General features: G+C 40.1%; 1 protein-coding gene and 1 long non-coding RNA gene across 4 annotated transcripts in view; both read right to left on the bottom strand.

The window, feature by feature from the left end:
- LOC146526191 (neural-cadherin-like) overlaps window positions 1-22,135 on the bottom strand; it is a 381,462-nt gene that overhangs the window by 227,319 nt on the left and 132,008 nt on the right. For all 3 annotated transcript variants that reach the window (XM_085183449.1, XM_085183576.1, XM_085183527.1), the window contains exon 8: window positions 6,996-7,168. In XM_085183449.1, the coding sequence (XP_085039575.1) occupies window positions 6,996-7,168 (173 nt within the window). The remainder of the gene's footprint in view (window positions 1-6,995; window positions 7,169-22,135) is intronic.
- LOC146526195 (uncharacterized) lies at window positions 11,648-21,839 on the bottom strand. The gene is made up of 3 exons (XR_014869191.1): window positions 18,299-21,839; window positions 12,675-17,263; window positions 11,648-12,267 (listed from the first exon to the last, which is right to left on the bottom strand). It is a non-coding gene; the product is annotated as an uncharacterized LOC146526195 (long non-coding RNA).

Raw genomic sequence — 22,135 nt, 5'->3', positions numbered from 1 at the left:
ATTGGATGTACTTACGTATAAAATGGGACAAAAGTATACATACAGGCTCAAATATGTACATACACCAACACTAATCTTTGGTTAAATGGCCTTTAGGAAGACAGGCCTCAACCACATGCTTTTTGTAGCTACAAGCAAGCTATTGAGATAATTCTGCCTGGATATTTGACCCCTCTTCTTGGTAGAATATGTACAGGCATTTGGTTGTCCATGTGGGTCGCTGAAAACTTGGTGAAACCTTCCAGCAGTTTTCAGACCATGGCAGGCTTGAGCCTCAGTGGCTTCTGGGTTGTTCCTGAACATCCGAACCATTTTCCTTTCCTCTGAGGCTGACAGTTATGGTTTTCGTCCATATATTGGCAAAGTAGTGACACATCCCAAAAAATTTGTACTGTTGAACAGTTGTTTGAGATTATAATCTTGGAATCCGCAGTTGTTTAGAAATGACTCAAAGAAACCTTCCCGACTTGTATAAATCTACAGTTCCTAACCTTCACTGAGTTCCATGGACTTTCCCATTGTTGAAAATCCCAAATAAATTCCCCAAACTTGTGCAACTCATTAAAGATGTATGCTATAAAATCATTCCACCTTGGAAAAAGAAGAGTTCAAAGAGATTAAAATTAGCCCCACATCACCATGACATTGATGCCCACGATGAATGGACGTAAACTTCTGACAACAAATGTATGAGTCATAATATGAAAGGCAGGTCAGTTTGATACCAAAGTTAATGTTTCCGTGCAAGCTTGAGATCAATGAAAAGAAACTGAAAAGACACATGTAAGTCCAAATAGGACTTCAGGATCGATGCAAACGTAGCAGAAATTCCAAGGGTGGTGTATGGTTTCAAAAGACTTTAGACCTTTAAGAACAAAGAGGGAATTTTAATAAGGATTTCTTTTGTTACAGTCACAGTAACAGGACTTTTTGATTGCACATCATCTGTGTGCCTGTGTGTTTGGAGTATCTTTTGAAAGAGAGATAATTTCTCCAAACCTTTTAAACTTGGCAAATAAACTGGACTGCATCAAAGATGGTCTGTGAAGGTTCTCAGTCATCCAGGTCATCGTAGTCAAAGGAGCTTGCAAAGAAAAGCGTCTGGACTTCTTTAAGTTACTTGAAGACGTTTCACCTCTCATCGGAGAAGCTTCTTCAGTTCTTAGGTCAAATGGTGGAGAGTCCCAGATATAAACCTAGTGGGAGTTTCCCCCCACAGAGGGACAAAAGGACCCCCTGATGATCCTCTAATTGCCTGAGTCAAGGTGTGAAACTGGGTGTGGGTCCCAATCAGCCAGAGTTTTGGGTGAGTTCATTGTGAAACCTGGCCCCACCTTATCATGCGAATTCCTGAGGTCAGATGGCCCAGGATGTGAGTGGGCGTTAAGGCGTCTGGGAAGGGAACTCAAAACTGGATTATAGATGGCAGAGAGTTGCACTTGTGAAGTGGCTGTTTGGTCTCTACATTGGAGAGACCAAACAGCCACTTCACAAGCGCATGGCACAACACAGAAGAGCCACCTCCACAGGACAAGACTCAGCTGTCCATCTGCATCTTAAGGATAAAGGACACTCTTTCGAGGATGCCAATGTTCACATTTTGGACAGAGAGGACAGATGGTTTGAAAGAGGAGTGAAAGAAGCATCTATGTCCACTGTGAGCGACCATCTTTGAACAGAGGCGGTGGTTTACGACACCAACTCTCTGCCATCTATAATCCAGTTTTGAGTTCCCTTCCCAGACGCCTTAACGCCCACTCACATCCTGGGCCATCTGACCTCAGGAATTCACATGATAAGGTGGGGCCAGGTTTCACAATGAACTCACCCGAAACTCTGGCTGATTGGGACCCACACCCAGTTTCACACCTTGGCTCAGGCGATTAGAGGATCATCAGGGGGTCCTTTTGTCCCTCTGTGGGGGGAAACTCCCACTAGGTTTAAATCTGGGACTCTCCACCATTTGACCTTAGAACTGAAGAAGCTTCTCGGATGAGAGGTGAAACGTCTTCAAGTAACTAAAAGAAGTCCAGACGCTTTTCTTTGCAAGCACCTTTGACTGCATCAAAGATGGGCATAAAAATATTCTGAACGAGCTCCAAATTTATATTTCTAAAGATTCTATTGTAATTGCTGTTGGATTCTCTGCACAGCACCCTTCTCTTTTCCCAAGGTACAACTTATAGATTCCCTGTCACCTTGATGTTTTGCACTGAGATCAAGGTAATGTGATTAGGAAAAAGAGGTAGGAGGTAATTTTTTGGACTATTCAACCATATGTCGTGACAAACAGAGATCTGAAAATAAAATAGAAGGCAACTAAACAGAAACAGTTATGACACCCATGTCGGAGCTATTACAGCAATAATTCCCTGCAGATAAAACTGCCAAGACGAACAGCAGAAGAGTTTGTGCATAACATTTATGGCACTGTGTTCTTTTTTCCTCTCAAAATGCTTTTAGAGACATGTCTTTTTGCTATAAAATGTGCAGGATCTGCTAAATATGAAAGGAAAACAGAGAATACACTTAAATTATGAATCATTTGCTGTCCTCGGTTTTAAGTGTTGGAGGATCTGGAGTTTCCCGAGGGAAGGGTGATATACTGTATATACGCAGGAAGTGAATACTTTAAAATTCAACTCTAAAACATTAACACTACTCCCTGTTTAACACCGCATGCATTCTTGGAGTCATCATAGAGATTTATTCAGTGCTGTCAGTTCTTTGCGTGTTGTAAGGTAGCTGCTCCCTGTTGGCTAGCTCAAAGATTTTGTTAATCACAGAACTTGTCAGACACATAAGGAGCTTTAGTATCCCAATTTAAGCACCATTTCTGCTTTGCTCAATTTATCTTTATTGTATCTTTTTCTGTGGTCTTTTAACTTTCTCGCTTATTCTTTATTTTTTTACCTGTTTCACTGGAGCATTGATGTTGATGTGCTACAGAGACAGAGGAAAGAGAGAAATACCTCAGTGCTGCTGGCTGATGTGTTCCTTTGACACCTAATTAATTACAGGAGGGCTTTGTTAAAGGTGTCTCCTGTTACCTTTACTCCATGCCTACTCTCATTCTTTCTAGCTCATCTCCACTGCCACCCATTTTTCCATCATCCGGCTTTTTTTCATTGTTCTTCCAAATTTGTTTGCTTCCATAGATTGTTTTGGGACTTTGAGGAAGATAAGAAGGGCTACAAGCATCTAATTTATCATAAGGGTCAAAGTGTCATTAGTTAAAAAGTCGTTAGCTGACAAGAAACGAATCCTCAGGAGGTCAGATGAGAGACTTCGTATGGAAAAACACAAAAATAAGCCTAAACACAAAAAGGAGATGTCAAAATATGCACTGAAATGTGCGACTTTTTTTCTTTAGCTTTTTCAAACTACCGCAATTTATTGTGAGTGACAAGCAGGCTTTGTTTGCTCACGAGGAAATGATACAAATAGGTCAAAAAAAAAAAAAAATCACTGAAAAGGAAGATTTGGTTACAAAAACAAACCCAACAGCCTGCAGAGGTGAGTCAGTTTATTCATCAAACGCAAGCAGCAGCGAAGCCTTCCGCTATGGCCGACCGGCTGTCGGGCCACCCTACATTTTTAGCTAAGATTTGTATTTGAGAAATCAGAATTAGGTTAGTCGTGAGCCAGTACTTGTGAATGACCATCATTTAAGACCATACTGTGAGACCTTCGTAACAGGACTCGGAGATTTTGTTGACCTCAGCTTGTTGTTTAGAAACATAGTTTCTGTTGCATTTACGTGAGGTTTCAGCTCTGTACACACATGTAACATGTATACTTCAGAATATCACAAATAAAACAGTCACTTGTTTGTTATAAGCAATTACATAAGTAACTGTAATGATCATAAGAATAAAACTGTTTTAAACCTTGTGTGTCCTGAGCTCTGAAGCTAATGTCAGAACCAGACACGGAGAAGCTGCATTCAGCTTTTATGCTCCTTATATCTGGAACAAACTCCCAGAAAGCCTCAGATCAGCTGAAACACTCAGTTTGTTTAAATCCAGGTTGAAGACTCACCTGTTCTCAGCTGCATTTAAATAAAGCACCAAATCCACACTTAAGCTTAAATTTCAAAACTTACATTTTAACTACTGATTTTATCTACTGTTCTGATTTTATCTGTTTTGATTTTATCTGTTTTGATTTTATCTACTGTTTTGATTTTATCTACTGTTCTGATTTTATCTACTGTTCTGATTTTATCTGTTCTGATTTTATCTACTGTTCTGATTTTATCTGTTTTGATTTTATCTGTTCTGATTTTATCCACTGTTTTGATTTTATCTGTTCTGATTTTATCCACTGTTTTGATTTTATCTGTTCTGATTTTATCTACTGTTTTGATTTTATCTGTTTTGATTTTATCTACTGTTCTGATTTTATCTGTTTTGATTTTATCTACTGTTCTGATTTTATCTACTGTTTTGATTTTATCTACTGTTTTGATTTTATCTACTGTTCTGATTTTATCTGTTTTGATTTTATCTGTTTTGATTTTATCTACTGTTCTGATTTTATTTGTTTTGATTTTATCTACTGTTCTGATTTTATCTACTGTTCTGATTTTATCTACTGTTCTGATTTTATCTACTGTTCTGATTTTATCTACTGTTCTGATTTTATCTGTTTTGATTTTATTTGTTTTGATTTTATCTACTGTTCTGATTTTATCTACTGTTCTGATTTTATCTGTTTTGATTTTATCTACTGTTCTGATTTTATCTGTTCTGATTTTATCTGTTCTGATTTTATCTACTGTTCTGATTTTATCTACTGTTCTGATTTTATCTACTGTTTTGATTTTATCTGTTTTGATTTTATCTACTGTTCTGATTTTATCTACTGTTCTGATTTTATCTGTTTTGATTTTATCTACTGTTCTGATTTTATCTGTTTTGATTTTATCTACTGTTTTGATTTTATCTGTTTTGATTTTATCTACTGTTTTGTTAGTTAGTTAGTTAGCTTGTTTTAATCAATTTTAAATCATGCTTTTTATTTGTTTTTGTTTCTAATGTCTCTGTAAAGCACTTTGAATCACCTTGTTGTTGAATTGTGCTATACAAATAAACTTGCCTTGCCTAATGAACTGCCTCTCTGAACCACTCACACTTTTTGTTCTCTCTGTTTCATTATGGAGTCCATATTTAAGCTACTAAATACGTACTGACCAAGAAGGCAAGGCATTGGCCATTGAGGACTGGATGAATGTAACAGCACATACTAAATTCTGCAATGACACTGAAGGAAATACAACTGCAGTACTGACATGAAGGCTGCTATAGATGTGGCAGACTTCTTCCTTTGAGCTTCTGCTCCCTTACAATAAAAGGAGACAGTGGAGGTGTGGGCAGTGGGAAGAGAGCAACTTGGGATATAGCAGGAACAAGTGGAAGACTTAGTGTGCTGCTGCGTGACCCAGCAGAAGCGTAGAACGGGTGGGCGGATGAATAGATGACAGTGGGATGGGATTTGGTGTGTGCTTACGGAGGAAAAAGTTGCTTAATCAGCACTTTCAAAGTTGGCTTGTTGGCCGGTTGTTTTCGATCATGCTGCTCCAGAGTCCCTTTTGTTATTGTTGTTTTTAAAACCGTGCCCTTTGAGACAGGCACTGTCCTGTGTTTTATTCAGTTTTACTCAATATGTTCTGCTTCTATAAAACACTGTATATGAGTGCAGATCAGAGAAGTACTAAAGCTTTAAAAATAAATCTAATCAGCTTATGTAACTTTCTGCTCCTGGGAAATGCTGGAGCCTCCACTCTGTGAGATCTTGCTTCTATGTTTCACTACCTCTCTGCGTGCCTCTTGCTGCCTCTGTCTTGGTCCGCTGATCCGGCCCTGAGTTCCACAGAGGCTACAGCATGTCGTAAGATTGGGCATCAAAACAAGATAAAAGGGCCTTTCTGCTTCAGTGTCCTTCTGCTGGCTTCTAGTGACACAGGAACCACCAGCGAACCTCGGATGTCTTCACTAACTGAAACGCTAATGTACAGCAGGGTTTTTCCCAGAAATTCCTTTTATTGTTCTCTATTTCTGGACACTAAAATGTTTTTTTTCTGTGATCATTAATTTTTATTTGCTACATTTTCTTTTCTGTTAACTCCAGGTTTGTGTGCTTTCATCATTTCAATTCTTTTTGACTTAGAAGAGTTGTTTGGGGGGGTGTCTGGGGATTGTCTGTCCATTGCTCACAGCTTTCTGCCAGCAGGGAAAAAAGAATGAATCATAGACTACGGTATGATGCCAGCAGAAGATTCCTGAGAGACACAATTGAGCATACAGTGCACATAAAAAAAAAAAGCCGACCAGGAATCCCTCTCTTCTTTTCTGTCTTCTCTCTTGGCTCTCATTTTGTCGCCTGTCCCTCTGTTTCTTCTTGAAGTGGAACGAAAAACGCCTCCACCCCCACCCATGAGAGAGTGAGCCAGGTTTATTCAGCATGGTCCCGCTCCTAATCTTGGCTCTCGATACCTCAAGGGCCTTGAAAAGTCATCCCATTTAAAACTGAAACATGGCTAGTAAAGTAAAAAAAAAGCAGGAGGAGATGTAGCACTTCGAGAGTGGCTCGGTCGGGATTTCTCCCACGTCCCTTGAAGCTTTAATTAAAAGACCATGATGATGTAGGAGAGAGATGAGAGAGCAGATATGAGGGTCAAGCTCACTAATCGCTCCTCCAGAGAGGAGAGATAGAGGCTAATGAATAGAGGAGATAGAAAGACAAAGACAGGGAAACAGGAGTGGAGGAGAGCTACAGGGGATAGGCAGGCGCAACAAGAAAAGAGTGCGACAGAGATATATTTAGGAGAAAGTAAAAGAAAACCTTGCATAGTGACTACTGTTTCTCCTGCCATTGTCCTAGGGTGGTGGTATGGTTTGGAAGAGCCCCTCCCACTGCTGTTATCAAACCAGTAGAAAGAGAAAGACTAAACAACATTTAATGAGGCGGCTGTGGGCGAGGGATCATCTTACCTTCTCAAAGACAGGCTTGTTATTATTCACGTCGTCCACTCCAACTATGACCTGAGCCGTGGATGACAAGGCCTGAGGTCCGCCTGAGGCATTGTCATCCGTGGCTGTAACATTGAGGACATATTCAACACCCTGGAGGCGAGGTGGTGGGCTGGAGCGCAGCCGGATCAAGCCTGCAACCAAACATAACGATGACAGTGGTTAACACACACACACACACACACACAGTCACACTCATTACACTCAGCTGGTTCAATTTTGAGTTTGAAAAAGTATATTGTCATTATAGCACCCAAACTGGTAACATGTTTGTTTTTTAAATTTATTTTCTCCCGGAACTAAAATGTCATAAAATCTATTTGCATAATAGATTAATTATACAAAAAACGGCTGCCACATATCAGGGAAGGTAATTAAGTTATTACACAACATGGCATGTTTGACAGCACGACAGGATTTAATGGACAGTACTTAATGCTTTTTTACCTATCACCTTTCCTCATTTCCTTTCCTTCTTTGCTTTCCTTTTCTTTCTTTGGCCTCACCGTTATGCACTACAAAAACCAGGGCTTATAAAAACTACAACAACTTCTTCTGCTTCGTGCAATAGAAAAAACATTCTAGAGATGAGTTTCTCTCCAGTGTGGGTGAGACATAATTGTGCTCTGTCTCCATTACTTCGCAGAACTAAACATTAAGTACCACTTACAGTGCAAATAATTATATTGTAACAAAGACACACATCAAGGTCTCTGATGTGTTAGTTGTTAAGCGAGCCATTGTTTGCTGGCACGAGTGGCCAAATCACTGTGACAACTTTTTACTGGCAGTGAGTGAGAGCTATCAAATAGCAGTGATGGAATTGTCGTGTCCAAATTCATGGGCTGCATCCTCCTGAGGACCCGGCCTTCGTGGTCTACGTGGACCGGGTCCTCAGAAGGTCGGATTAGGGTCACCGCTGTCTCGGTGGAGTTTAATAAACTCAGCCGTCTGCTCCTTGCTATCTAAAATATAACAGGACACTGGAGTAAATACTCGACCGTCTCACACTTCTGTTTAATCAGTTTTCTGTTTGACGTTTATTCAGCTGTGTGAAAATCCCGGAGGAACCCACCCGGGGGATTAATAAAGTTTTATTTTATCTAATCTAATAACTTTAATCTCAGCCAAACCGATTTACTCACGAACAAATAAAACACTGAAAAAAGCCCAACAATAACATTTTTAGGTTGTCTAAGTGACTTATATATTACGTTTAACCTGAGTAGCGAAACTCCGCGGTGATCTGAAAATGATGTGCCGGGAGTTGTGCCATTCTCGGCGGCTTCAGTAACCCTCGAGCTCCCGGCGAGCTATCGAGCTGGTGGGTAGCAGATGCTCCGAAAACGTCGGAGCACTTTAACAAATATGCGATATCTTGATAAACCGAGCAGATATTTGATGTTTACACAGCTACTTTCTCGCCTGAAAATATGTTAAAAGTTTACTAAGAGTAATTTTAAAACTTAGTAGCGGCCGCCATTATTGGAAACTGGAGTTTGGCTGGGCCGCGCTATGAATTCTGGGATATGGTAGGCCACAAAGGACACACCCGACCCATCCTTCAAATTCGGGGAAAAGGAGGACGCATTTGTCGGCTGCATTCGGAGGAGCCTACGAATTTGGACAGCCTTCGGCGCGTCGCTGTGACGTAATCGGTCTACAAATGCAGCCTCAGGAGGATGCAGCCCATGAATTTGGACACGACCTAAATGAGTGTAAACACATCATCTTATTAGCAACAACTATAAGTTAGCTTTCTTTTAGATTTTAATGTAAACTTAACAGAACAGATTTTACCAGGCTTACCCCAAATTTTGGATTAACATTTCTAATGCAATATATATGTCACGCAGGCTTAAAATGATAATCGAGGCTGAACTGACAGAGAAACATTTTTGGAGACCAAATAAAGGCACACCGTTTTTATGTTCCTTGTTTTGGGTGATACAGTGATGCAGTTTAACAGTTCAGCATACACAGATAAAGTGTGCCAGCTTGATTGGAGGTAAACTCAAAAACTTTCGTTTCGTTTTTTATAGCAGTACATTTGAAAGTAACATTAAGAAGCTTTAGGTGACACTTTACAGACAAATTCTCTGTCTTTGTTGTTTTCTCCCCCTACACAATCTGGAGTTGAGCAACCAAACGTGGCACATAGGTAGGTCTTAGGCCCCTGAAGGTTTTTTATCTGTATCAGATATTACAATGTCATCATGTTACCTAGCAACCATCTAGCAACAGGCTATAATGACGTGCTTTTAGCGCTCAGAAGGCCTTATAAAAGCATCATTTTCATTCCATGACAGTAACATCTAATTTGTATCCACAAAACAATACATTATGATGTCTTTGGGCTGCCTGGCAGCTACTTTGCAATATAAGTAACTAAGCAAAATGTATTTATGTAGTGCTTTTTCATACCAATCACAAAGAGCTTTACGGAGGTGTCAGTTAAAAAGCCAGTGGGTTAAAATGACTCAGTTTTCAGCCATTATGCACCTACAACACCAACAAAAGCATCATCTGTTTTACATTTCACAATAATAACATCTCATTAATATCCACAACAGTTGATTATGATTATGCCATCATATTTTCTAACCTTGCAATGGTTAGAAAATACGATGGCCTAAAACATCTTATAAATGGGTTGTATAATTTTCATTTCACAGCCAACTGTGCAAAAAAAACAACAACAACACTGTGGCATGACTAAGAAACGTGTCAACCTTAGTTACCCATTGGCATTAAGAGTGTAGCTTGACAATTGCATTTTCATACCCAACACGAACAGCGAATGTTAACGTAAGCTTACAACGTAAATCGTTTCTAACACGTGCAATGCAACCAGCTGACATCACCCAAGAAAGCTGCACATAACAACCAGCACACACCACCGCTTAAAACCAAGTAGTCAATATCTGTTGTCCGATATAAGAAAGGTCAACCGTGGACGATGACAGAACAAAATAACTCTGTCCTGCCTCTCGCTCGCACAAATGACACTTCATCTCAACAGCAGTATTTTTGAACCAGACACAGAGTGTTCCCTGAGGTTTTAACAGACTTTCAATAGACTCACCAAAATAACATTTGCTGCCTGATATTATAGTCTTTAAACAAATGAGCACTTTATTTAGAAAAATGCTAAACTACATTAGATGGCTGGGAGTTTGAACAATATTGCAGGAAAGTGATATGAATGAGTAATCAAATCATACTGGGCACTGAAGTAAAACAACCGAGAACATCATTTAAAAATCTTTGCAAAAATAAAAACAGTAACACAACAGCAGTCAAATCGTGAGGGGAAAGACGTCACTAGTGAACAAAGACGGTCTAACTTCACTTTTGAGCTCAGGGATGTTTCATTAATTATGCTTACACAACATATGAATAGTCGGATTGATTGGTATTCCCTTCTAGCACCTTCGTTCCATTTCATCCTCTGTCTTTCCTTCTCTTACTGACCCTCTCTTTCAGTCCGGCGTAGGCGTCTCATCTGCATCCCACTCTCTGCTCTGAATGACTCTCTTCCACTCTGTATTCATCTCACCCTTTGGTGCTCTGTTTACTTTGTGTGTGTGTTTATGTGCGAGTGTGTGGGCTCAAAATGTGGACACACTTATTACAGCCTTCTTATCTTCAGAGGCAGGGGCAGGTGCTATCGCAGGCATGTGTTTATTTGATTGCGATTTCCCAAGAGAGACTGCAATTGGAGTCATATATATACACACTTATAATAGACACACATGTACATGTATGTGCACTGTACAACCTTGTGTGTTTACCAGACCAACAGGACAGATGAACTGGAGATGTGCACGGGAGATGTGCAATTTTCATTTTAGTATATTTTATTTTGTGTGTGTCTGTGTGAGTGTGTGTTCGATGTAGAACATGTAGAATGAAGAATTGAACTAAGTGATTTCTAGAACACTCTCTGGAAATGAATGGCACCAGAAACAAATCATGAACAAGAGGAGAAAATGTTCTTTTCTATCAGAGTTAATGGCATACAAGCTGATTTTTGCACACGTACAGTATGTCGCTTCTGTTTGTCTTTGTGTGCGTGCTGTTTCACAAAAGATTTCCACGGAGGAGGTCTCTGTCACAATAGCTGCTTCCCTGGCATGGATGCTCACGTTTAAGGCTACATGTAGGTGCATGTGTCTGCAAGTGCCTGTGTGTGTGTGTACAGAAAAGAGAGAACAATAGTCAGGAAAGAAAATGTAGGGAAAAATAAAATGAAATAAAAACAACTGCTCAGAGATAAAGAAAAACAAAGCTTTGACTCTAATTATGTGTGTAATAAACACCTTACACCGCAAAATGGGTTCCTGTCAGTGCAGAAAGAGACTGCATTGTTGTAAAATATCTTTTCAAAAGCACTGAAAAAAAACCCATCAGAAGATAAACTAACCTAGTGTCAGACCAGCAACATTTAGCTTCCTTTGTTTTTACCAAATATGATGCAAATACCAAAAAGTATTGCATTTAATATGTAACTTTGACAAGATTTTTTAAAAACAAAACCCTTTAGATTTTTTTTAACCTGTAACAGAAATACATTTAATTCAATTTTAATATATCATATAATATATGATTATATTTTAATAATCAAGGCGCTTTATATTGTAAGGTAGATCCTATAATAACACAGAGAAAACAATCCTACTTGTATAAACACACAGTGAGTGAAAACAAAATCACTCACACTGCACCATGGGAAGCCATCAGCGGCCTGGACCTATTGCATCATAACTAGGGGAGGATTCAGGGTCACCTGATCCAGCCCTAATTACATGTTTTATCTAAAAGGAAAGTTTTACGCTTTAAGCAAAGTTAAAAATGTCTCATATAAAAAGAGAAGAGGGGGAACAGAGGTGCACGCAGAAATGTCACAATCAAACTAATAATGCTGGAATTATGTTGAAATGCCAGCGAGTGCAGGCTTAGAACCCAAATGCAGACTTAATAAAGAAAAAGAAAACCTTTTATTCTGTCAATGTGAAGTCCAGAGCAAGCACAAAGCCCAGAGGGGAGTGACAAACTCAAGCTGATAAACAGGCAGGGAACAAACTCCAAAGAAAGCACATGTGAGAAGGCATATTAACGCTCACATGCTAATGGCTAATGATGATTACATAGAGCTGAAGTGAGGCACAGGTGCACACAATCAACACAGTAGAGGAAGAAAAGCTAAATGTAAGACACAGGGGACAAATAGCTACCAAAGTAAAACAGGAAGTCCATCCATCCATCCATTCGCTTCCGCTTATCCTTTTCAGGGTCGCGGGGGGCGCTGGAGCCTATCCCAGCTGTCATAGGGCGAGAGGCGGGGTACACCCTGGACAGGTCGCCAGTCTGTCGCAGGGCCAACACACAGGGACAGACAACCATTCACACTCACTTTCACTCGCACATTCACACCTAGTGACAATTTGGATTATCCAATTAACCTATCCCCACAAGCTGCATGTCTTTGGACGGTGGGAGGAAGCCGGAGTACCCGGAGGGAACCCACGCAAACACGGGGAGAACATGCAAACTCCACACAGAAAGACCCCGGCCTGATGGTGGAATTGAACTCAGGACCTTCTTGCTGTGCGGCAACAGTGCTAACCACCGTGCCACCGTGCTGCCTAAAACAGGAAGTGACTAACAAATACAGAAACAGAAAAACATGAGCACATGAAGGAAATAAGAGGAAGAAGACAAAAAAAAGGAACAGAACAACACACTGAAGGAACTAAGTAAAGAAGTGAAGTCTGCATATATAATGGAATGAATGACACTCAGGACATAATGAAACCAAAACAATGAAACAGTGAAAGACAAGCTGACTAAATATTAAAACAAGAAAAGTACAAGGACCCGACTGCAAACTTAACACCCTGAAGTAAACACACAACTAACAGGAAGCAAAACAACAACAGACCAAATTGAAACTATAATTCAATAACCATGTAAAACAAACTGACCACAAAACAAAATCCCACGAGAATTGTGACTATTTTTCTAAAAACTTCCCACATGCATCAGATTTTCATTTTAAGAACAGTGCAGTCAATGTGTTTGCTCAAGAAATGTATATAATTATGTTAACTTGTTAAAGATTAATTAAACTGGTGTCAGAAAACTAACTCCAACTCAATCCATTAATTAATGAGAATACACAACAGTAATACATCCTTCATTGTACACACATTTGCACTTGGCTGGTAATTAAAGGGTACTTCAATGAGTCTTCACCTCTCCAGCTCTTCCCTTAGCTGTTATTTCGTTTGAATTAATTCACGAACTGATAAGGGCATCTTTTACAACCAGCCATTATATTGTCACGGGGCTGCACGGCAACAAACTGAACAGTCAGGCTTTTTGATTGGGCAGTGAATTTTCTTGAAAAAGGCCATACCTTTATGCCAATATTTCTGGTAATTACAATATAAAGCATTTAACTGTCCCCCTTTTTTCATGTTGTAAAAAAAAAAGAGAAAAGAAGAAGAATAACGTTGGGAAAGGAGGAAATTCTCCATCTTACTATGAAGTTAAATATTCATTCTGACATGGACAAACCCAACAATGAGGCAAGCCTTTAGTATAGCTATTGTATGAGATGGGAGTGCCTCACAATTATTGCAGGAAAGGTTGTTTCCTTGTATTCCAAGCTCAACTTTTGCTGGTCTTGTAGTTCAAGACCAGCAAAAGTGTTTTAATTATAGGCAGGTTATCCAATGCTTGTATTTCTGACTGCCAGCTGACGTTTGGCCATTTCAGAAGTTAAATGTATTCATGACTAAACCTAAACCTTGTCATATGAACGCCTTTACTGTGTGGGACAAAAAAGAAAAGAAAAGAAAAAGAAGAAGCAATTTGCTCATACTCCAAAAAGACAGTAACCTAGATGGTTTTCTCTGAATTTCTCATTATTCCAACCCAAATAGGCTATTGTACGGTGCGTGGCTGGGGCTGATAGGGGTTGCATTGTAGAATTGGCTTACGAGAGACTGAAATACAAAGAAAATAAAGAAAAATGAGGTACAATGAGACTAAAATTAGAACAATTGTTTGTTACAAAAAGAGCAACAAACTGGGGTTGATGAAAACTGGGCACCAAGGATAAATAAAGCATATATCTATTTAAATGCTAATTCTGTTAATATAACACTTAAGAGTGCCAATTTAGCTGGCAAAGGCGGACATATTTTTTTCGTTAACTAGAGCCCCAGCAATCACCAAAGTCATTACAATTCATCCTCTGGAGACCCCGAATTCCTGTTAACTGGCCATGGCACTCAGAATAGCCAAGAGGTTAAAACCAGATTTGGTTGACATTACAAGCTTTGGACATATTCAAAGAAACCCTTAGACATGATTTTACATCAATTGTGTTTCATTGTTGAAAGACATCTTCATGTCTTACAATCTGAGTATTTTCCCCCCAAATTTGCTAATGTCCTTAAATAAAGCCTTGCTTTGCAGTGGTAAAGGCAAACATACTAACAGCAGAAATGGCGTATGTATGTATGCAGATTCCTGATATCAGAAAGTGGGACTCTTTCAGACCGTGAAGTAAAAATTTCAAAAACATGTATACCAATGCGAAGGATGCATTAAGAGTGTAAGCACTAGTCCACTCTTCTGTCTCTCTTTCCACCCACACTGCTCCAACAGTGCTGCGTAGTGCACTCATGCTTAATGAATTGAGACAGAGGGCCAGATAAATGTGACCAGTTCAGTAAAGGCAGCGGGCAGACACAGAGAGAGGCTATAGCTCGCTCACCACGTTACACGTATGGGGCTCACCGGAGGCGCCCCTTAGTCTGATCCCTGCTTTACTCTGCTTTGGGTTGGCATAAACATCTAATAGGGCCTAAAAGCCTCAGATGAGAGAAACGCATGCTGGGTAAGTGGTTGAAAATGGGACATGGAAAAGGTTTTAGGACATTCTAAGAACAAAACATACAGCGAGCGTCTGTTCTAATCTATGAGATCTGTGTCCCTGTGCCATTATGGGTAATGGCAGGGTGTGCATGTCTGGTAGTGTTCACTGGCCTGTATGTAGATCTGCACATCCTGAACATTCATACATGTAAACATCTGCACGTGATTTTCTGAGTCCGTGTTCAGGTTTGCTTATATTGCAGTTATGGATTTTACCATGCAAGTATATGTTTGTCAGATTTGGATCTTATTTATTTTAGATATTGTTGTACATATACACAAAAATTTTATGTACGTGTGCATGTGTATTACTCAAAAAACTACAATGAGTTTGACACTCTCTGCATGTGTGTGTGTGTTTGCTGCCGTTAACAGGGCCAGCACATATCATAGTCTACTGGAGATGGAGAAGATGTTTCCTTGTGGGTCAGTAAGCATCCGTCACTTCACATGAAGGCAGCCAGGAGGGAGGAAGGATGAGGACGAGGCAAGGGGTGAGTGAGACACAGCAGACAAAGGACACAGTGGGGTGGGGAATGGAGGACAGAGGGAGAGAGGAAGCACTTCCTCCATTCGGCATCATGCAACAAAATCCAGGCTGGAGCCAGGAGAGATGGAAAAGCAGAAGCTTTAAAGAAGAGTCAGATGTGGAATAGCGAGGGAGAGAATAACAATGTATTTGCCGGGGGGGACTAGGGCTGAAGAATGAGGGCAAAAGTATGTGGGTTTGTTACATAAAGCTGGGATCACACACAGGTCAGCGAATCAGACCCAACACAATAGACAGAAGGCAAGCGGTTCAAGAGGAAAGAATAAATAACGGATATAAAACAAGACAACACTATGACACACTTACCTAAGAGGCTTCACTGAAAACAAACTCAGCTACTGAGTTTCCTTCTGTAGGAAATACTGTCTTCCAAAATGCCATAAAACTTGTGAGGGGAAAAAAGGGAAATGATAGAAGCATGTTTATTGGCTGCAGCATTTCCCCTCAGTTGTCAATAAATAGTTCCTCCCATCCAACAGAGCGGGTGTTTTAGTATTTATGGGTTTTAATAGGAAGAGCGTGATCATCATATTGACCGGCCTGCTCACATCCTAATGGGTGTCTTAAATCTCAGGGAAACACACTGTATTCTGGGGTGAGTTACAGGCAAATTAACATGAAGAGGGAGTCCGCCAAGGCTGCTCCTGCCGGAAGGGAGGAAAATAATCACTTGAATGATTGTCGGACATTTAGGATAGGTGGTGAGAGGGGAGAGCTGGCAACAAGAGGGGAGAAGAGGCAATAAACGATTTTCATCAGTAGCCGAGGGAGAATGAGATGGGCTGGAGAGGGTGGGCGGAATCCAATGTGCTCGCCTTCCATTATAAGAATCATAAAATACTTTTAATGACCAAATATTGGGCTCTTTGAAACTAGATATTGGATCATATTACAAGCATTATGGTTCCACACTTTGGCTCACACACTTTGGTGCAGACAAACTGTGTAATGTCATAGTGTGGATCTACTGTAAATCCATCACAGCTAAAGATGGGCTTATTAAAGGAATGTAATATGATAGTGACACAGAGGACGGACACTGCAGCATGCTCAAAGCGAGTTGGATTTCTGCAGAAGAAAACGTATGGTACACCTATCCCAATCTTACAGCCCATTGGCTATTGTCAGATGTGTGAGCTTCTGAGCGAATAGGCCCATTTTTTAAAGCCCATTTCCACTTGAGGTTTCCTGCTCTGTCTGCTGATCACCATTTATGAATGCAGATAAATTTAAAGAGCTAAATACTTTTCAGACAACAGCTGACATCACATTGTGCTTCTTCTGTTTCCACATAGCCCATATGGCAACTTAAATGTCAGTGCTACCCTGACTAGAAATAGGACGCAGTCCTGAAATCTTCCAGTAACAAAAGTCTTGCCTCTTGCCTATAATTTCAACATATTCATATGGAGAAATATGTTCACAGAGATTCCATGTATACTGACTTTTTTACATCATTTATATGTTGGCCAACTGTCTAGTTAGTTTACTGATGCAGAATGCATTTTCCGATTTTTTTGTATATGCGATCCAGGTAATTGCATTCCTTCTGGTAACACCTTACAAACGATCTGATTCTCCACATCCCCTCAAAAATTTGCAGAATGATGCTGAATATGCCATTCTGAAGATCAGAACTAAACTTGAAATAATGACGTCAAACATAAACTACAGATTTTCTGAAACAATTTAAAGCGTGGTTTTAGCATGGATATGAAGTAGGGATGCACTGATACCGATACTGGTATCGGGTATCGGGCCGATACTGTAAAATGTGTGTGTACTCATACTCGTAAAAGTTAACCGATACCATGAACCGATACCAACTTATTTCATTAATCAGAGGGTGGCTTGTCATTTCTGTTGTAGTTTTTTAGATTGGCCACTAGGGGGACATCCCGCGCTAAACAGGCACAGGGTTAGGCGAGTGAGACTGGCGGCTCCAGATAAAAAAGAGAAACTGGAGGCTGCTGTAGCTAGGCTAAACAAAATCTCAGCAGTGTGGAACAGCCAACTTTAACTCAGGTTTTGGAAAAGCGATGAAAAATGTCAAGAGAAAATCCACAGGCAGTTAAAATAACAGAGGCTCTGACTCATTTTATCGCTCTGGATGACCAGTCAATGCCGGCCGTGGAAAACATAGGATTGCACCGTCTTCTCAGCATACTTGAGCCGCGATATGAAATTCCCAACCGCCCATACATCAGGGAGATAATAGTGCCAAAACTTTCTGAAGAGGTAAAGACAAGCAGTGTGTGCGCGATGTCAGTCCTTGGTTTAACGGCACAGTGGACTGATGAACCACGGGCAGATGAGGAGTTCGTCAATGCCAAATACTTTCGTTATTTTGTTTGTTTGTTTACAATATGGACACTCTGCAATAATTTAAAAGTTTATTTTATTCTCAAACCTAATTTGTATTTATTTTATTCCAAACAGAAGTGTTTATTTATTATTCTGAAAGCTCGAGACAGTGCCAATAGTTCAGTGATATTTTGTAAAATTACAATGTGGAGACTCTGCAATAATTTAACAGAAGTGCTTATTTTTCACTTGGAATTTTTTTGTGGTCATTTTTATTAAGATTTTATTTTTTATCGGCATCCAATTCATTGCATTTGTGTGTGTGTGTGTGTGTGTGTGTGTGTGTGGTAGAAGTATCGGTTTTTGTACTCTGTATCGGCAAGTACTCAGATCCAAGTATCGGTATCGTATCGGTTTGAAAAAATTGGTATTGTTGCATCCCTAATATGAAGTCAAACACTGTCTTTCTGCTCCAGCTACACTCACCAAATAGCATCCCCATCCTTAATGGCCCAAGGTCTCATTTATTCCAGCCACTAAACTGGGTTGACGCAAGCAAAAAAAGAATGCTAGACACTGAAAACATATTCCAAAGTAATGAATTACTCAATCCAGTAATTACATTACAGTTACAATACTGTCTTTGCGCTACAAAGGTTCTTATGTTATCTGCATGCTAGGTGGATAGAAAAAATGTAACAGACATGCTACAATCAGCTGATTTGAGTTTGTGTGCGGGAGGAAGAAAAGAATCAGTCTGCAACTTTTCAGCAGAGGTGATATGGACATTTTTTTAAATGCACAGAAGAACTAGAGCACAATTGTAAATTGCAAACTGCCTCCAGAAAGGAACAACTACATTATCGCTGTTAGCACAATATCAGCTCTTTGCAGCATTTGTACAGACAGCATGCTAACGCAAAGCTAGCCAAGAACCCAGAATGTTGTTAAAGCTGAGTGTTTACTCCAGCGCAGCAGCCAGAGTCTGATTTTCCACAGGTAACAAAATCAGTGACAAAGTTTGTAGTCAGGCTTGTAGGCTCCATTTCTACCTGTACATCTCAGCTGGATTTTAACTTTAACTTAGCATTGTCTGCAAGTATTTCAGCTCATTTGCAGTAACGTGAAAGTAATGTAATGAGTAGACTAATAAATTACTTTCTTTGCTGAGTAATTAAGTAAAATAGAGCATTACTTTTAAGAAACATAATGAGTAATGTGTAATACATATTTTTTTCTTTTTTAACTCATCCAATTTGTCTACATTGAAAATCAGTTAAATATATAATTAAACTGAAGCAGAGTTTCAAATTTAGACTTTGAAGTGGGCATGATACACTCATCAGGTCCTTGTCACAATCAGTCACCTTGACTTAAAGTTAGTGCTGTCAGCGTTAATCTCGTTAAAATGATGTTAACGCTATAACTGCAATAACGCAGCAAATCTCCATTAGCGAGTTAATGCGGATAACCCCCGTGCGTCGGGGCACGATCTGATATCGTCGTGTTGGTGTTGTTCACAGATCATCATACTAAATGTTGTTCCAGGATCAACATTGCAAGTGACCAATCAGAATGTTGTGATGTCATACTTTTGCGACTTCGGGAAAAACCGCCGTAAAACAAAAAACTATACTCAAGCTGCGAGAAACCGCTTCTGTCCGCCGATCAACGGACCTTAACCGTAACCGTAACCCTTTAATAGATGCTAAGCAGAACTGATATTGTCCTTGCAACATTGGAATTTCATAAATGAACAAATGGCTTGGCGCGCAAAAGAATAATGTCACAACAATGTGATTGGTCACTTGCAATGTTGATCCTGGATGAACATTTTCATGATGATCTGGGAACAACACCAACACGACGATATCAGATCATCCGTGCGTGGGGCGGCATGGCGTCAACGTGTTAGCGCAGTCAGTTCGTTGACACGTTAGTGCCATCCAGCCCCATGCACGGGGCGATCCATGCTAACTCGCTAACGGTGATTTGCCACGTTAAGGTCATTTTAGCGAGATTAACGCTGACAGCACTACTTAAAATATGTTTGTACTTGAGGAAATTAAAAGAATGCATCAGTAAAAGTTCTCTCAAAGGGTGGCCGTCTCAGAAGATGAGTAGCAGCTCTAAACCACTTGGAGAAATAAGGCCAGATGCTTGGGGTGGGTTAAGATGTGCCAGCATGTCACAGCATAAAATTAAAGGAAAAAAGAAAAAAGAAAAAAAATGTAACCATGCATAAAAGGATATATAAAGGAGACAGAACGACACTAAAGTAAATCCACAGTGACATTTTGTAGAAGGAATGTTCGGAATCTGGGTGTGCTTGGCTACACTAGGACTCCTGCACCAAATCAGTTCCATGCAGACCAAGGAGAAGTCTCTCTCAAGCCATACACCTCATACTTGTGGAAAGGGATTGATACTGCAGCAGGATAATGAGCCCAAATGCCCCAAATCGCTTTGCTTCACTACTTGAAGACCAAAGAAAACTAGAGAGTGCCGACCATTATGGACTTTTTTCCACATTCACCTGAACTCAACTCCACTTAACGTTTTCAGCGATGCCTGAAAACTGGGAAAGCCAAGCACTCCTGACATCAGAGAAGCTTCTGGAACATTGCAAAAGAATGCTAGCCTAACATGAACGTATTCAGTGAAATTGAATGCCTACCGGGTTGATGCTTTCAACCAGTAAAAGCCAAAGGTGGACACACCAAACACCATCATCATACTGTGAAAATGCATGTGCATTTTCCAAAGATTTCCTTTTTTACCTATGATGCTAATATTAGTACAACTTGCAAATTGCAAAGAAACAAGCTTTGAGAAGGACTGAAATCAAAAGTAAAACCGATACCATACTGTATTTCTAGATCACAAAAACAAAAAAAGCAAAGCAAAACATCTTCACATCCACGAACAAGTCAGTGCATCTAGAGTAAAAATGTTGGTAGTGTAAGTTAGCTGTATCCCTCGGAGTATAAGTGCACACTTATAATAAACAACATGATTTCTATTATTTTACTGGTTATTTTAGGAACGTGGAAGTATGGAATAATAACAGTGTGCAATACACATACACCTATTCGTCATTTGATTATTGATTTAAGTTACTGTGTTGTGTTGTGATGTGTCGTGTTGTATGTAGTGCCGACGTGGGACAGTTTTCCAATTTCATTGTACTATTGTACTATGTATGACTGTGCAATGACAATAAAGAGTTATCTTAATGTGTTTGATTGGTACGGAGCCCCGCAGGGGACATGGGAGAGAAAAAAATTAAGACGGACTTTTGCGAGATCTCGCAAAACAAACTCGGGATCTCGCAAAAGTTTTGCGAGATCTCGCAAACGTTTTAGCCGCATTCTTCGGACGCTGGCTCGAAGCCGACCGGGAGGTCGAGGCACGATGTGCCGGGAAAGCGGTGTTCCTCCCGGCTGTAGTAGGTCTTGACCTCCCGTTAGTTTCGAGCTAACGGGAAGAATGCGGCTAAAACTTTTGCGAGATCTCGCAAAACTTTTGCGAGATCCCGAGTTTGTTTTGCGAGATCTCGCAAAAGTCTGTCTTCATTTTTTTTTCTCCCATGTCCCCTGCGGGGCTCCGTAGATTGGAAATTCCTTTTATTTTTGTAACTTTATCCTGATCGTATCATATTTCTCAACTCTCCCCACCTTTAGCCTGAGCAGAAGCCCAATGTGCCATAAACTCAAATTCAGATAAAGATCCAAACCCTAGCCTTTTCTAGAAAAACATTTTGATACGTCTGAAATTAAATCCGAAATCTGAAAAGAAGCTAAAAACAAAAAAGAGAAGACTGATAATGACAGCTATCGCTTCATCTCTTCAGCTGAAGGTCCTGAAACTGCTTGTGCTGGTTTACAGTGACAAGTATAAATGTGTCCTGAGTAGGTCAGTGAGCAGCCTCTGATCAGAATGACCTTAAGAGAAGAGATGAAAACGAAGAAACTGATAACGGCTAAATTGATCAGTATATACCAGATATTGGCATCTATTTTGCACGAAAACAGGTTAGCTTGAAGGGCACTTGGGGATGAAATTCAGCTAACACCCCTTTTTGTCATTTTTAAGGAACGTGATCCCGGTCTAGAGTCTTCCACTGTCCATGCACGTCTAGCACGTCTTCACCAAGTGTCATGAATTTGGCTCAATTAGTTTTTGCGAGGTGTCAACATTAACTTTTCCCATATAGCAAACCTCGCACGCTGTCAGTTTGAGAAAGCCTGAAAGAAACTTGAATTAAAAAGTGAACTTTTGATGACGGGCAAAAATT

This window comes from Neolamprologus multifasciatus, chromosome 1 (genome assembly GCF_963576455.1).
Source record: "Neolamprologus multifasciatus chromosome 1, fNeoMul1.2, whole genome shotgun sequence".
Classification (NCBI taxonomy): domain Eukaryota; kingdom Metazoa; phylum Chordata; class Actinopteri; order Cichliformes; family Cichlidae; genus Neolamprologus; species Neolamprologus multifasciatus.
The sequence above is the reverse complement of the archived record's forward strand: the minus strand, read 5'-3'. Positions and strand labels throughout refer to the sequence as shown.